At 40.5% G+C, this 16,745-nt stretch overlaps 2 protein-coding genes across 2 annotated transcripts; both read left to right on the top strand.

Annotated features, from left to right (window-relative positions):
- Window positions 1-735: 735 nt before the first annotated feature.
- sart1 (spliceosome associated factor 1, recruiter of U4/U6.U5 tri-snRNP) lies at window positions 736-3,647 on the top strand. Its single transcript, XM_080030238.1, has 2 exons — window positions 736-849; window positions 1,075-3,647. The coding sequence occupies exon 2, from the start codon at window positions 1,105-1,107 to the stop codon at window positions 3,463-3,465; it is 2,361 nt and encodes a 786-aa protein (XP_079886364.1). The 5' UTR covers window positions 736-849; window positions 1,075-1,104; the 3' UTR covers window positions 3,466-3,647.
- A 953-nt stretch (window positions 3,648-4,600) lies between these two features.
- LOC307252158 (oxysterol-binding protein 1-like) lies at window positions 4,601-16,662 on the top strand. Its single transcript, XM_080029748.1, has 16 exons — window positions 4,601-4,684; window positions 5,773-5,946; window positions 6,851-7,059; window positions 7,157-7,316; window positions 7,541-7,652; window positions 7,751-7,949; window positions 8,072-8,186; window positions 8,276-8,339; window positions 8,477-8,644; window positions 8,734-8,979; window positions 9,244-9,364; window positions 10,398-10,501; window positions 10,658-10,753; window positions 10,963-11,147; window positions 11,587-11,816; window positions 13,893-16,662. The coding sequence occupies exons 2-16, from the start codon at window positions 5,810-5,812 to the stop codon at window positions 14,033-14,035; spliced, it is 2,289 nt and encodes a 762-aa protein (XP_079885874.1). The 5' UTR covers window positions 4,601-4,684; window positions 5,773-5,809; the 3' UTR covers window positions 14,036-16,662.
- The last annotated feature ends 83 nt before the right edge of the window (window positions 16,663-16,745 follow it).

Below are 16,745 nucleotides of genomic sequence, written 5' to 3'. Positions count from 1 at the left end.
GGTTTGCTCCTTCACTGAGGATTCAAAATATATAGGCCTATACTTTTCACAATTGCAGTTATGACTTGTATGAGTGTTATGACTCTAGCCCAGCACTATTTGGTTTGCAGTACAGACACTCAAAAAGCAGGAAATACATCGTAATAGAAATTCAACAAACAGCTTTCAGAATTCAGATGATGATGATTTCTTGTAGGCCTTTTCTATTGTATTTTATATATATATATTATAATGTATTTATTTAATTAATATATTTAAAATGTGTTGCACAATTAATTCTCTTCACTGATGTCTTTTTATGACTAAGATGCCCTTGTGTGTTCTTACTTCTTTGTCATTCTTTTTTTGTAGTTTGCATTGTTGGAAGGAGCTTTTGATTTAATAATGTAATTGCCAACGACAGTCCCTGTATTTGTGGTGCATATAATAAACTAAGTTGAACAATAACTAAATTGCATAGTCGCAAATTGGCAACCACCTTGTATATTTGTATATAATGGTTATAAAATGTGTATAGCCTTGTATTTGGTATTGTATTTTATAATTTTCACACACGATATAATTGTATTCATTGCTTTGTTAAAATTAATTCAGTTCGATTAAAACACAAAACGTTTTCTTTTTTTCATGCATAAAAGAGGAGAAATATGAAGAATCACGGCTAAAATATACTTCAAGATCCAGTCTCCCCACCAGCTGGTGGCGCTAGCGCTACCATTTCGTTGTTTACCAGAAATTACTCCAAAGGAAGAAGAAGTATTGTCGTCTGCTGTTCGTTTGACTGTAAAGTACGGAGTTGTGTGCCCAAGTGTGGATGGTCAACGTGGATTGAAGGTGACATATACCCAGGTAATTGTTCCATATCATCTCTCACCGTCGAATAATATCGGCTTTTAAATACAAGTTTTAATAGTTTCTTCCGCGCTGAGTGAGCTTTCCGTGTCGGTTAGCCACTTAGCTTTCAAGCTAACGTGAGCTAGGGACGCTAGCGTCAGTTTTCCTCGCAGTATCCAAAGCTACTCTATAACATAGATATTAAGCAAGTATATTTTAATAACAGTTGTGTCTTTTTAGTTGCAGCTGCTGTGACCTGCTTTGGGAATAATGGGGTCATCTAAGAAACATAAGGAAAAGAGCCGTGACAAGGACACTGAGGAGCGCCGCCGCGAGCACAAGAAACATCGCCACAAGGAGCGAGAGAGAGACGCTTCAGACCGAGATGGGACTCGGGACAAGGAGAAACGTAAGCGCTCAAGGTCCCCCCGGGAAAGGAGCGGACGGGAGGGCCGCAGCAAGGGCGAGAGAAGCGGCGGAGGGGAGCCACGAGTGAAGAAGGAGAAAGTGGATGTCAGCTATGAGGCAAGCAATGCAGAAGCAGCGGGGCCTCAGTCTGCAAGCGGCGACGCATCTCTCAGTATCGAGGAGACAAACAAACTCAGAGTCAAGCTGGGTCTGAAACCTCTAGAGATGGACCAGGAGAAGAAGGAGCTTGGGACCAAAGAGGATCCGAAGGTGGCCGAGACCATCAACCCCATTCACCTCAGGCAACAGAAAGAGATGAGGGAGAAACTTGCAGCCATGAAAGAAAAACGCCTCCAGAACAAGAAACTGGGCAAAGTGAAGACACTGGCAGAGGACGACTGGCTGGATGACACAGCAGCCTGGGTGGAGAGGAGCAGAGTGATGGCCAAAGAGAAGGAAATGGCGGAGAAAAGGGCCAAAATGCTCCAAGAAATGGACGAGGAGTTTGGCGTCAGCAGCCTGGTTGAGGAGGATTTTGCACAAGGTAAAAAAGACGCATACACATCCGGAGACCTGAAGGGCCTCAAAGTGCAGCACAAGGTGGATTCCTTCAACGAGGGCCAGACCATCATCCTGACCCTGGAGGACAAAGGTGTCCTCGAAGAAGAGGAAGATGTGCTCGTCAACGTGGGACTGGTGGACAAGGAAAGAGCAGAAAAGAATGTGGAGTTAAAGAAGAAGAAGCCTGAATACAAGCCCTACGAAGAGGAGGAGAGCGTGGATGACATGGTCACGTTCAAGCAGCACGCCGTTCTGTCAAAGTACGACGAGGAAATTGATGGCGAAAAGAAAAAGAGTTTCCGGTTGAACACCGGCGGCCGTGCTGACGGGGAGCGAGAGCGGGAGATTCAGGCCATGAAAGAGGCTCTTAGAAATCAGGCCCAGTCCCTGGAAATGCCCGCCCTCATGATCGCCTCTGAGTATTACTCTCCCCAGGAAATGGTGGGCTTCAAGAAGACAAAACGACGCGTGAAGAAGATCAGGAAGAGGGAGAAGCGCTCGGCTGCAGACGAACTTCAAATCGATGACACGCGCAGCACTGACTTTGGCTCCAGGGCACGCGGTCGAGGCCTCAAACAGAAGGACGCAGACGGTGAGGAAATAAAGGAGGAAGAAGAGGGTGAGAGCATATTGGTCCCAACTCCATCAGTTAGTATCCCACTACTGTCTGATGACATCAGAACGGCAGAAATGGACATAAGTGACGAGGATGATTTTATAGTCCCCGAGCCGGCCGTCATGGAGGAGGAGGAGATCGAGCAGGAGCTGCAGAAGCAACTGCAGAAGCAGAGAAGGCTGAGGCAGAAGCAGCTTCTCAAAGACTCTGGGGAAAAAGTGGCAGAAAAGATGAAAGTGCTTCAAAAAGATGTTGACAGCGACGATGAAAATGATCCTGATAAGAAGAACAACATTACTTTCAACGCCACGTCAGAGTTTTGCAGAACTCTGGGTGACATTCCAACGTATGGGCTGTCAGGCAACAGAGAGGACCAAGAGGAGGTTATGGACTTTGACCAGGAAGCAGAGAAGGAGGATGCGGTAGACTCAGAATCAGAAATGGATGACAATGTCGGATGGAGCACAGTTAACTTGGACGAAGAAGTGAAACAACCAGATTTCTCCACAGCCTCCGCCACCATTTTGGATGAAGAGCCCATTGTCAACTCCGGCCTCGCTGCCGCCTTGCATTTGTGCAGAAACAAAGGTCTGTTGGACACTGAAATGCAGAAGATAGCCCGCGTCCGAGCACCCGCAGGGGGTTTGCCCAACGACAACTACAGCATTGAGGACAAGATGGGCTTTGATGACAAGTACAGTCGCAGAGAAGAATACAGAGGCTTCACTCAAGACTTCAAGGAGAAAGATCTGTACAAGCCTGACGTCAAGATTGAGTATGTGGACGAGTCTGGGCGTAGACTCACACCAAAAGAAGCCTTCAGGCAGCTTTCTCATCGATTCCACGGCAAAGGGTCTGGAAAGATGAAGACGGAGAGGAGGATGAAGAAGCTGGAGGAAGAGGCTCTGCTGAAGAAGATGAGCAGCAGTGACACTCCTCTAGGGACGGTGGCTTTGCTTCAGGAGAAGCAAAAATCTCAGAAAACACCATACATTGTGCTTAGTGGCAGTGGGAAAAGTATGAATGCAAACAACATCACCAAATAAATGCTGGGGAAGAGTGAATTATCTTAAGCGCAAACAGACAGTGACACACACATATAAATGCATACACATGCACTGATATACACACAGGATGTTTTAGTTAATAAAACTCCTATTATTTCATGCCTAATTCAGAAAAGCTTTGTTGTTGTAGTTAAGAGTGGTCCAATAAAATTATTAAAAATTAGAAATGTTTTTGTTTTCTGTCTTGCATGCAAATTAACTAGGTGAACAGTAACTCAAAATGTTTTTAAGGATGTGAATATCTGTTTGAACACTTCAGTTTGCCAATGTTATGAGTAAAGTAAATTTTAGAGCCAGTAGTAATGAGCAAGTGGAAGTATTTGTCAAGAGAGCATTTTGACTAGGTAACAAAAGTAGATAGCAAATTTCATCAAGCTTTTTTTAAATGTGATTTACAACAAAACTAAAATAGCAGTGTATGAAATAATGCAAAAAAAAGAAAAATCTAAAGCCATTAGATTCTCATTTACTGGATAATTGTTTTCGCAGAAGGTTTACTGATAGTCATTCGTAATTAATTTAATTAAATAATTGTTGGACTTTGAATTTGGTCGACTGAATGCACATTTGTGAGAATGTAACCCCACATGTTACATTATAAATTGTATTTAACAAATGTTGACAACAGCCACAAGAACAGGATGAAATATCTAATACATGGCAGCCTTTAAGGGTTTGCAAAAGGTACATGATACTTGCAGGTTGTCCCTCTGTCCATTGAAAATTCTTCAAATGAAATATTTAATAATTAAACCGGAGACACAAAGTTAGCAAGCATGTACTTTGTCTTCAAGTAGTGTTCATATTTTTCCAGGATTAAACTTTTAAAATGTTTGTTTCAACCATTTTCTACCACCATAACTATTCACACACTTGTATAGATTACCATTAAAATAAACATCAAGACTAATAGTATGACAAGGGTTATAGATCCTTTTTCTTAACATGGTGATGCTGCTGTGAGTTTGTCTTTCATTGTGTTCCATGGACGTATTATTATAAGAGGTATGTTTATGTGCCCTGTCTCCAGCGGAACTAACGTCGATGGTCAGGAGGTCAATGGGACGCTTTTCTTAGTTGCACAACCTGTAGCACAGTAGTCGTTCTCTTCTAAAGTATTTAGCAAAGCTAACACCAGCTAGCTAACACCGCCTCATCCAGCACGACATGCACGCCTTTAACAGCTAAAGTCTTCACGGTAAGAGTGAGTACAATGCTATGGTCACATTTTGATGTTATTTAAAATAGCGGACAAAGAAACGCGGATACAGTTGCACAGTTGATATGTAGCGTTAGCATCGTCTGCGACGTGTCAGCTAGTTTGACAGCTTCCTGTTGTTTAGCTAGCAGCAAGCTTAGTGACGGACACTGTTTTTAAGGAGCTTTGATGTTTAGAATTGGCTTATTGTTCCTGGAAGTAGCTCATAGTATCCATGCTGTGGTTAATTAACGCTGGCGTGTCATCCTGGTAAATGTCTGCTGGGTTAAGATGAATGTTATCGGTGTTTTTTCGTTCTTTGCTCTATTTACAATGCAGTGACGTTCAATGTCAGATGACAGATTATTAGTGTGCTCATATCATGTCAGCACTCCAGCATTTCCTGTTCTTTAGTAAATGTAAGATATCACGTTGATGTTGAAACCGAAACCATCATAGCGACAATATAGAAACAAAGCTAAGCGTGCTAATCCTCCATTCATATTTGGGGGCTGGGCTTGGATGGGTTAGTTTAGTTATGTTGCCAGGGCTTCTAAAGATCCATAAAACGTCTTGAATCTCATTTGCTTGAAACTGTAGGAAGGAACCCTTTTTACCTGATGTCCATTGCAGTTAAGGTAATGTTTATAAGAAATAAAATAAAAATGTAAATATGGACCAGCGAACATTATATGGCGGTGAAACGTGAATTCGACTAATTACAGCCTACATTGGGATGTTAGTATTCATAATTATATCAGTTCAAATAGAATATATTCACTCAACGTTAGCCTCAGCATGGCATTTTCCTCATTGGTTTCGGATAATTAAGAATGTTGTTCTAATTAAAGATATAGCAAGTAAAACCTAAAGCATCATAATAGAGTAGCTAATGATACTACCTATTTGTCATAATAGGATGAAAAAATAAAAACAGCTGAGATGACTTACTTACTGTGAGGTGAAAGTCTGTAGCAACCATAAGAGCCGTTTATGCCTACATTTCATGTGTCAAATGTACATTTAGCAGACTTAACAGTATGTCCAACAATGAAGTATTTATTTATTTATTTTGTTCCCTTCCACAGGCTCTAACTTGGCCCAGTGAAAGCCCAGGCTGTTGTGATGTCTGAGCCTAGTAAACCCCCTACTCCAACCCCTGGAGACACATACAAGGGTTGGCTCTTCAAATGGACTAACTACATCAAAGGTTACCAGAGACGCTGGTTTGTGCTGAGCAATGGTCTGCTGTCTTACTACAGGTAAGATACGCATATGATACTGTATTTATAATGATATGTAAAGGCTCTGTGAACAGAAAATAAAGGAGGTACCTAAGGGCCTGGCTCACAAGGGGTGTTGTTCACTTTGATTATGTCTGTTTAAAAGTAAATTGTCATTTAAAATTGAACAAAAGAGATCTATTAGCAAAAAAGTCAAATTTCAAGGGTGCCAAAGTATGTGAACCTCTTCAGTTAAAAGGATATTTCACCTCCTTTCGCTGCAATAACCTCAACCAAACGGTTTCTGTAATGACTAATCAGTCTCTCACATCTGTTTTTGGGGAATTTTGCCCACTCCTCCTTAAAGAATGCAGCTAGTTGAGTGAGGATGGACAGGTTTCTGTCATGAACTGCCTGCTTCAGGTCCAGCAACAGCATTTCAATTGGATTAAGATCTGGACTTTGACTGGAACAATCCAAAACATGTATCTTGCCATTCCTTGGTTGTTTTGCTGGAATGCGTCAGATCATTGTCATGATATTGCCAAGCGCGTCGCACCAGAAAATCGGCATGTACTCTTAGACATGAAAAGCAAAAACTGCAATCTGACTGGCAATTGTGTTTATTTCTGCTTTGTGATTGGCTGTTAGGTAAATCGATGTGAGTTTTCAGCTGAAATTTGTTCTCTGAGGGGGGGTTCACTCTCTCACACTTTGAAAACCCCTGCTCTACGCCATCCTACCACCATCATCTAATAATGATTAGACTAAATAAAACTCCAAAAGGCTCAAGAGGTTCACATGATTTCAAGCATCACTGTTTATGCACAATTTTAAGCAAATTTCCAGTTACCTTACAGGAATATTTAACATAAAGCATCTTTCTTCTCCAAACAGTGATTTAAAAGCTCTGAGTTTGACTGTTGATTCTCTTTGTCTCCAGGACGCAGGCGGAGATGGGTCACACATGCCGAGGCACCATCAACCTGGCCACAGCCAATATCGCTGTTGAGGACTCGTGTAACTTTGTTATTTCCAACGGAGGGGCGCAGACCTACCACCTGAAGGCCAGCTCCGAGGTGGAGCGCCAGCGGTGGATCACGGCTCTGGAGCTCGCCAAGGCCAAAGCTGTCCACATGCAGGCTGAATCTGGTGAGAGGGATGAAGAATACAGAATATTTAAAATGCAAAAATATATAATATATTTTTCACATTGGTGGTTTATTTTGTTCCCTGTTTCCTCCCTCAGATGACTCGGGTGATGAATGTCCTGCAGTGCCCCCCACCTCAGGGCAGGGCGGGGGCCGTAACTCAGAGATCCAGACCACGCTACGCACACTCAGCAGCAAGGTGGAGGATCTCAACACCTGCAATGATCTCATTGTCAAGCATGGCTCTGCCCTCCAAAGGTATCAGCACTCAGACTCACAAGCTTGATTAGTTGCTTACAATATCCAAAGAGAGGTTTATTTATTTGGTTTGCCCTTTCCTTGTTTTTTCATTCACTCATGTCTTCATTCCCAACACACACACACACACACACACACACACACACACACACACACACACACACACACACACACACACACACACACACACACACACACACACACACACACACACACACACACAGGTCTTTGTCAGAACTGGAGGGGATTCGTGCCGGAGGGGACATGGGAGAAAAGATCAGACAAGTCACAGAGAGAGCCACACTCTTCAGAATCACCTCTAATGCCATGATCAATGTAAGTCAAGTCACCCCAGTGTTAATTTGCTGAGGAATGACATCATCATTGTCGACTCTCTTACTGAAATTGCTCTTGTATTGTACATGTTCCCCTAGGCATGTAGAGATTTCATGTCCCTGGCCCAGACCAACAGTAAGCGCTGGCAGAAAGCCTTACAGGTGGAGAGGGACCAGAGGATACGACTGGAGGAGACTCTGGAGCAGCTAGCCAAACAACATAACCACCTAGAAAGAGCTTTCAGAGGAGCTACAGTTCTCCCCTCTTCATACAGCAATCCCGCCTTAGGTGGCAAAGGTAAGGATTTTGTCCCAAGCTGGATGTGTGTCTTTGGACCCCCCCCCCCCTTTTTTTTTTACCAAGAAGATGCACACAATGCAACCACCCTGCACCAATAAAACTGTCTCTCTTCACCCTAGGTGGTGCTTCAGGAAAAGGTGATGCCAGTGATGAGGATGACGACAATGAGTTCTTTGATGCTATGGAAGACCCAGCAGAGTTTATTACCGTCCCCGCTGACCCCAAGTATCACAGGTTATTCACTTTTTTGTTTTCTTCTTTTCTCTTCTTGTGTACTGTTTTGTTTTTAAATGTGTATGATCTCTTGTCTATCTGTCCCCCAGAAGATCTGGCAGCAGTGTCAGTGGCTTCAGCTGTGAGACTGGAACGGATGATCAGTCTGTTAATGTAGGCTGGTTTTGTTTTTTTCAAATGTATTTTCCAAAGTACTGATTTGCATTGAGTTGTCTTGTCCCTGTGCTCACCAACACAACACATTCACCGGACCCTAAAGGCAGATTTTTTTTCCCTTTCTTTTCCTCCAGTTCGATGAATTGTCTATGACATCCAACCCAGAGTCTCCACAGTCCCTCGAGCTAGAGGCAGTTAGGCATAGAAGAACTCGTATCCCAGACAAGCCCAACTATTACCTCAATCTGTGGAGCATCATGAAGAACTGCATTGGAAAGGAGCTCTCGAAGATACCAATGCCTGTAAGAATCCTGTACTCATGCTTGTATCTATGTAGCTTACTAGTTGTTTTGAGAGTAACCGGATGTAATACGACTTTGTGCCCTGCTAGGTGAATTTCAATGAGCCCCTCTCGATGCTGCAACGTCTGTCTGAAGACCTGGAATACTACGAGCTGCTGGACAAGGCTGCTAAATGTCAGAGCTCTCTGGAGCAGATGTGCTATGTGGCCGCTTTCACCGTCTCTTCCTACTCCACTACTGTCCACCGCACGGGGAAACCTTTCAACCCTCTGCTGGGAGAAACCTTTGAGCTCGATCGGCTAAAGGAGTGCGGCTACCGCTCCCTCTGTGAACAGGTACTGTATCTAAAAAAAAAAAAAGAACGAAAATAGTATTTTTTTTTTTTTTATGTAAAAGTGAAAAGGCAGCAATACACATGTAACAAGTGACATTTGAAGGCTAAAGTAATTTCTGTTTAATCTGAAATAAATTAGTTTCAAATACAGGACCAATTCTTCATGCATACATGTTTATTTGCTTCAGTAGTTTCAAGCCATCACATTATGGTGATTTTGACTTTGCCATCTCTTTCTCTCTTCTATTCGCTTCCCTCTCCACAGGTGAGTCACCACCCACCTGCTGCAGCTCACCATGCCTTCTCTGAAAAGGGCTGGACCCTCAGACAAGAGATCACCCTGGCCAGCAAGTTTAGAGGAAAATATCTCTCCATCATGCCTTTGGGTGAGTGTGAGGAGACCCAATAGTAAAAGCGAAGTGTCCAATTTTTGTTTTGGGGTGCAAGAAACAAAGTATGTTTGATCCAATTCCAGAGGGTAAAGTTATTGCGTGTTAATCTAGTTGAACCTGGACCTGCAGAATTGAAAGACTTCACTTATGCCTCGTTTCCACCGAGTAGAGCGGGTCGGGTCGGAGCGGGTCGGAGCGGCTCAGAGCGGGACAGCTCACTTTTAAGAATCTCGGTGGTGTTTCCAGAGCTGCATCGATTAATCGACGAATTGATTATTAATCGATTATTAAAATAATCGCCAACTATTTTGATAATCGATTAATCGTTTCGAGTAATTTTTTAATACAAAATTTCCAAATTCTCTGATTTCAGCTTCTCAAATGTGAATATTTTCTGGTTTCTTTAATCCTATTATGACAGTAAACTGAAATATCTGTGTGTTTTGGACATAACAATACATTTCAGGACGTCAACATGGGCTTTGGAAAATGTATCAAAATTTTTCACCATTTTCTGACATTTTACGGACCAAAACACTATTCGATTAATAATCCAGAAAATAATCGACAGATTAATCGATTATCAAAATAATCGTTAGTTGCAGCCCTAGAGCGGTTAGGTGCGCTTAAACCGTACCCTACCCAACTTTTGGCAAATGAAAACCAAACTACCCGGACCGAACCGCTCCGCTCCGCTCCGACCCGCTCTACTCGGTGGAAACGAGGCATTAGACCAGCCTTTCAATTTTATAATTTATAATTGGAAACATGTTTTGTTTGCTTCTGAGTATTTCAATGTGTATAGTTGAAATATGAATAGCAGAAAAGAGGAGATATACGGTAGTTTGGCATGACATGACTTTATTTTTGATTTTATTTTTTTACTTGTAAAATGAATACACTTCCTACAGTAGTCTAGTTAGTCTGGCAAGCCCATACAGCTAGCCGACCATATCTGTGGCATATAACATTGATATTTTGTGTGAACAGTTTTAAAATGACCTGATTATTTCCTTTCTGTCCACAGGTTCTATCCAATGTTTATTTGACAAGAGTGAAAATCACTACTCTTGGAAGAAAGTGACTACGACAGTACACAACATCATTGTTGGGAAATTATGGATTGACCAGGTAAATGTAAAGCTGACAAAACCTTAGCAACAACCTCACAGAGTTAAAAACATAAATAAAAATGATATAACTGTCTTTAGTAAAAAGATTTGCTCATCAATTTACTGGTTTTGTCCTTTTAAGTTTTCAACACAAACACATTTTGTCCCTTTCCAGTCAGGGGAGATAGATGTGGTGAACCACAAAACAGGAGATCGCTGCCATCTCAAGTTTGCTCCCTACAGTTACTTCTCCAGGGATGTAGCCAGAAAGGTGGGCTTTCACTTGTCTTTTTCTTTCTTTCTCTCAACACCTTTAGCTATTCACACATTTCTGATACAGTTAATGTGATAGCAGATCTATTGTCTTGGATTACATTAGATTAAACAGGTCTACCTAAAATGGAGGCCACTGTGTGTAAGATGAGTGTAAATCCTACGGTCGGCTCTTTGATTCCACTGAAAGGTGTGTTTGTCTCCCAGGTAACAGGAGTAGTGACCGACAAAGATGGAAAAGCCCATTACGTGCTCTCAGGAACCTGGGACGAGAAGATGGAGTTTTCCAGAGTAATGCAGAGCAGCAAAGGAGAGAACGGCACCGAAGGCAAACAGAGGACTGTCTATCAGACCCTCAAAGCCAAAGAAATCTGGATAAAGAACCCTTTACCGTGAGTTTCTGCTTTAGAAAGAGATTGGTTGTATGAAGGTGAGACACTGCAGGTGAATAAGATAACATTTTTAAGTTCTCGATATCATCATGAAACTTTGCCAGTTGATTTCTAATATTCTTATATATTCTTATAACTAATTATGCACACATTTGCATATATTTAAAATAATCTAAATATTACACAAAGCCAGAGATAAAATATTGATTTAATTTTTATAACATTAGTTTCCAAAGTTTTATAGAACAGATTTCGGATACAACCTTTTTTTTTTTAAATTAATAAAAAAATACCATGTGCAAGTCATAAAAATGCATTTTCAACGTGATTTTGCTTGCCTGCAGTGTCTAGCCTTTAAGCCGTAGAGGTAGACACTAGACAGGCATTTGATTCAGATTGATCAGATTGTTTTAGCTTTGTGCCTCTGATCTTTTCACAGAGAGGGAGCAGAGAACATGTACTTCTTCTCCTCACTGGCCTTGACGCTCAATGAGCCTGAAGAGTGCGTGGCGCCCACAGACAGTCGCAGACGGCCCGACCAGAGGTTAATGGAGGACGGGCGCTGGGACGAGGCCAACGCAGAGAAACAAAGACTGGAAGAGAAACAACGCATAGTCCGCAGAGAGAGGGAGAGGGAGGCTGTTAAAACCACCAGCACACCTGAGGAAGGTAATACAAAAGAAAAAGGGATATTAGCTTTTTGTTTTTTGGAGTTTATCTATTTGTCTTGTCTCTTTCTATCCAATTGTTCTTCTGTCCATTCATCTTCTGTCTGTCCTGGATTACGTCTGCTTGTCTCTGTCTCAACCCCCTAAGCTGTCACTGAGGATTCAATCAATGATTCACCTTTGAAAAGCAAGTACTCTTCTCTCTGTCTTTTCCCCCCCTCTGCCCTTTATCGACACCATTTATTCTAAGTTCTAGATCAAAAGGAAGGTGTTAAATGTCTTTCTACGTCATCTCACAAACGCTTCCTCATCCACCTTTTACCATCCCTCCGTCCATTTCTGTCCCGTTTAGCTGACGCACTAGAGATCGGCACAGAAGCCAGTGAGGCTTCTGATGAAAGCAAGTATCACTTAACAGCTTGACAAAATATGTTCTTTTTTAAAATGTGCTTTGTGTAGCATTTTAAAAGGGCAGCAAGTAAGAAATTACCCATATATACATGGGTTGATAGGCTTGTTCATCAACATTGATGACTTTGCAGTTACTCAAATAAGGGCTGTTATTTAAAATTTAACTTAAACTCTAATGATTACCTCACTTGGCATTTTCACCTGTTCTTGTTCATTCTACCATTTCTTTTTAAATATGATTTACCAAGATCAGCACTGTTAGTTTTAATGGCAATACAATTATATTGCTTTACAGCTCGAATATGGGCAGGGCTGTTTATTACAGAAAAAAAGAAAAAATGTCAACTTAAGAAGCAGATATTCCTCTTTTTGACAGGGAGTGATATGTTAATTAAAGGTCAAAATCCCACCTGTGTGGTGTTTTGTTTACATTATTAATAGATTTATTAATAATAATAATAATAATAAAACATTTTATTTAAAGGCACCTTTCATGACACTCAAGGACACCGTACAATGAGATAAATACAGTACAATCAATTTAATTAAAAACAAAAATGAGATGGGAAGATCAGTAGGGGTAAGCAAATTTGAAAAGGTGAGTTTTGAGAATTTAGTGTTTTTGCCTGTTTTGCTTAAAATGCTACACATGGCACGTCTAAAACGACATAAACAAGACATTTTGTTTGGCATTTGGATTGAGTTGTGGATTCACATTTTTTGTTTTGTGCTGGTTTAAGCTGACACAGAGGACTCTCCCCCTCACACACCTATCGCATGCAAGTAGCCTCTTACATTTCATTCTCAGTATCTTCGTCTGCAAATCAACCTTTTTTATGTTTAACCATCATAGATTCATCCTTAATTCTTCTATTTTACAGCCCCTTATGGACCATCGCCCTTCCCTTATCTAAGCAAGTATTTCAGTCATACCGTAGCATTCATAGTCATACCATTATTTCAAAATGTCTAATACATTGAATTGAATCTAGATTGAGAAACCCCTTTGTTCATCTTCCACTATTTCCCCTCCACATCCGTTTGAAACACGTTCTCTATTAGTGGACGGCCAGGAAGGTCCTTATGGAGCTCAAGTCAGAAGCAAGTAACATCTGTTTTGCCGTCAACTATCCCCTGTTTTATTTAGTTTTATGTTATTTCGATTTTGGTCAGTAGTCTTTAAGGACACACATAGAAAACTATAGCTCCCTGTAGAATATTTTAGAGTAGCGTTTTGTTTGTAATAGATTAGTAAATTGTGGTCCTGTGAGCCAGATTATCTCCTTATGTCATACTGCAGAGAAGCATATTGGTCATTTACTACTTTTGTGTATTTATTAGCCGGTGTTTTATTTTGGGTTCGGATATGGTGTGTCTGCAGAAGCAATCTCTATCTTAGTCCAGCATCCAGAGAATATCCGCATAAAGGTGGAGTCAGCGATTCTGGAACGCTTGTTGACAAAATCACTTCTTGTTAAATCAGTGAATGAATATTTCCTCAAAATACTCTACCTACAATCGATATTCACTGATTTTGACAACAAGCAATCTCGAGAACTCCCACTTTTTTAATTTAAGTGTGATATGTTGCTTCCCAACCCTCCCCACCTCAGGTCCCTTGAATATTTCTTCTTCCTCTAAAAGTGTGTCTTTCTGTTCCCTTCAGGCACCCATCAAGACAACTACCAGTCGCAGTGGTTCGAGAAGTTGGACGACCCTGCCTCCGGAGAGACCTTGCACGTCTACAAGGGCGGTTACTGGGAGGCCAAAGATGAAGGCAGCTGGGACATGTGCCCCATCATTTACTGATCCCAACCTGTTTTACCTTTTTAATTGTATACAACTGAGAAGATGGTGAGGGAAACCGTGAGGAATCAAGCCGGACGTAAACCTGTCTTCAATGCTCGCGGCTTTAACAGATCACTCCACTCATCTCCTCTCTTTTCCCCAGCAGTGATTGTTTGCTCAGGATTAAGGGGCCTCTGGACTTCACCCTTAACGTAGATACAATGCACATTGTAGCATTGTTGTAACATTGCAGCTGTTTTAGTGTTCAGATTTTTTCCCTCTCACCGCCTCGCAAAACACTGGTGTTTATCTTGACTCTTGATCGATGGTTCTTTGGTTCATCCTTTGGGTATCAGCCCCAGGGTATTTTGGTGACGCCATATTGGATTTTCTTTAAAAGCTCTAAAAAGGTCATAGTTAAAAAAAGATGACGTCTAACAATACACAAGGTTTGTTTAGATACATTTAGCTCCTACCTAATTTTTTTTGGTTTGTTTCTGTAGTGCATTCCTGATTCTGATTATTTTTGCTGTACATTTCTTGCAGCTTCCCCAGTGAATATAGTTGAATACTCAACCTAATATTTCACCCACTTAATCTTCACTTTATCAGTTTCAGATCAAATGCATAGGTGCTTTATGGGTTATGACAAAAGGAAGATAAAATCTGTTTCTAAAGGAATTAATAAATGCCATATTTCAACAATTATTTTATAATTGGTATAAATTATAAAGTGTCACAAACACCAAGACATGATACAGACCTTGCCTTTGACTGTATGGTGTTTTGTGGTGCTACTTTTACCCTAATATTAATCAAAAGTTTGCAGATATCTTTATTTACATATTAGCCTTTTTTCCTTTTTGTAGCCCTACAAGTTCATTTCCAAGTCTGTTTGGTGATTTGTCGCCTGATATTCCCCCAGTCCTCCTTTAAATACTCATGGTCGTGCACAAGAGACCTTAAAGTAGTTACTTTTGAGTTTGACACTCCTCGTATACTGGGCCGGTATAAGTCTCATTCCATATATTTAATTTTTTTTAAAACCTCTTTTCCATATATAAGAATGACATTTAATGTTTCCTTTCCTTTCCTTTCATTCATTTTTTTTCTAGGAAAAAATTATTACATTTGTGTGTGAGTGTGCATCATATTATTTTGAATAGAATATATGTGTATATTTAATATAATACCATATTATATTGAATACTATATGAACTGAAATAGTGGTACCAAACTAATGTGTAAAAGTACCATCAGTGATATGTAATATGATAAACACCAGTGGCACCTTTGCCAGCCATGGGAGGATATAACATTCATCCTTTATTGTTTTACTGTTTTCTTTAAAAGACAAATTTAACACTAACTTGACACACACAAACACAAGCAACTCTAACCCTAAAACTGTGTGTTAAGTTGCACTTTAAAGTGTGTAGACATTGGTCAATGAGAGGAACGGCCTCATAAAATGAAATCATATTGTGTGATATTAACTCTAATCTTCATGGTTGAGATAAAATATTTTCATACCTGAAGCAGGAGACTTGGATCGACCATTTTAAATTCTGCTTTCAAAAGTAAAAGTCGAGGCAGTGCTCCAAGCTGCCACTGAGCTGATTCTACTGGCTTGAAACCGAGTGAAATGAAGGGGGTGTCAGTCGAGTGTTTTATGTCTTCCTGGTTTCCTTCAGACTTTGTGATCAAAGCTTTAACCTTGATTTCTGGGTGATCTTAAACAGCAATAAGAGTCAGTGCCTCATCGTACACATGTGGCACCAAAATGTGAGTGACGCGATAGGCGCAAAAACAAAAATTCTGTCTTTTGTTTTTGTTTATGTTGTTTGTCATATGTGAGTGGAAAGGACTGTGTGTGTGTGTGTGTGCTGTTGATGAAAATCTAGATTTCAGTTAATATTCAAGTGTACTTAAGAGAACACTGAACATGAAGATCACAAAACATTATGTTGCAAATATTTCCGTGTAAATTATATGAAATAGTAAAGTAGTTGTGAAATTAACTGTTTATATTGATAGAGAAGCTAATGGCAGTGATGCACTTTTTTTTTTCTTTTTTTTCAGAACCATGATACCATGAGTGACACACTACCAGCTAGGATTACTTTATTTAAAAAGATATGAATTGGTTTTAGGCCGCATCATTCCTGTGATTTGCTGTTGATCCATACACCATGTGAACAGTCCATGAAAAGTCTGTGTGAAGAATGTATAGCGTGAAGATGCCACACTACATCTCTTTAACTACAATATGAGTTCACAGGTTTCTGTCTGTCTTTTCAAAGTTTTTTTCAGTGTTTTTTTTTCTTAACTTTTTGCCTTTTTCATTCCTTTTTATTTTTTCAAGCTCTGATTTTAGCCCTGCACTGTTAGCATACATGATGCCACAACTTCCCACAAGTCCAAAAAAATTGACTGAAGATGTTACATTCATTATTTATCGTGATTTGATAAACTGTCAATTTTATGGCGTCGACTACTGAAGTTTTCTTCATTTAGGGAGTTTGTTTTGGAAACCTTTCCTTTACCATGTTCAGTAATGGCAAACATATGTCTTATCAATTAAAAAATACATATGTATTGAGTCTTGACTCACTGTTCTGAGCATACGTTAACCTTTTCTGTCCTTGATTGCATTTTTTTTGGGGGGGCGGGTTGTGTTAGAGGTTAACAATATTAAAATTTGAATGGAAATTAAGTGCATATCTGTGCT

This window comes from Ammodytes marinus (assembly GCF_949987685.1).
Source record: "Ammodytes marinus genome assembly, chromosome: 6".
Classification (NCBI taxonomy): Eukaryota; Metazoa; Chordata; class Actinopteri; order Uranoscopiformes; family Ammodytidae; genus Ammodytes; species Ammodytes marinus.
This window is presented reverse-complemented; position numbering and strand designations above follow the sequence as displayed.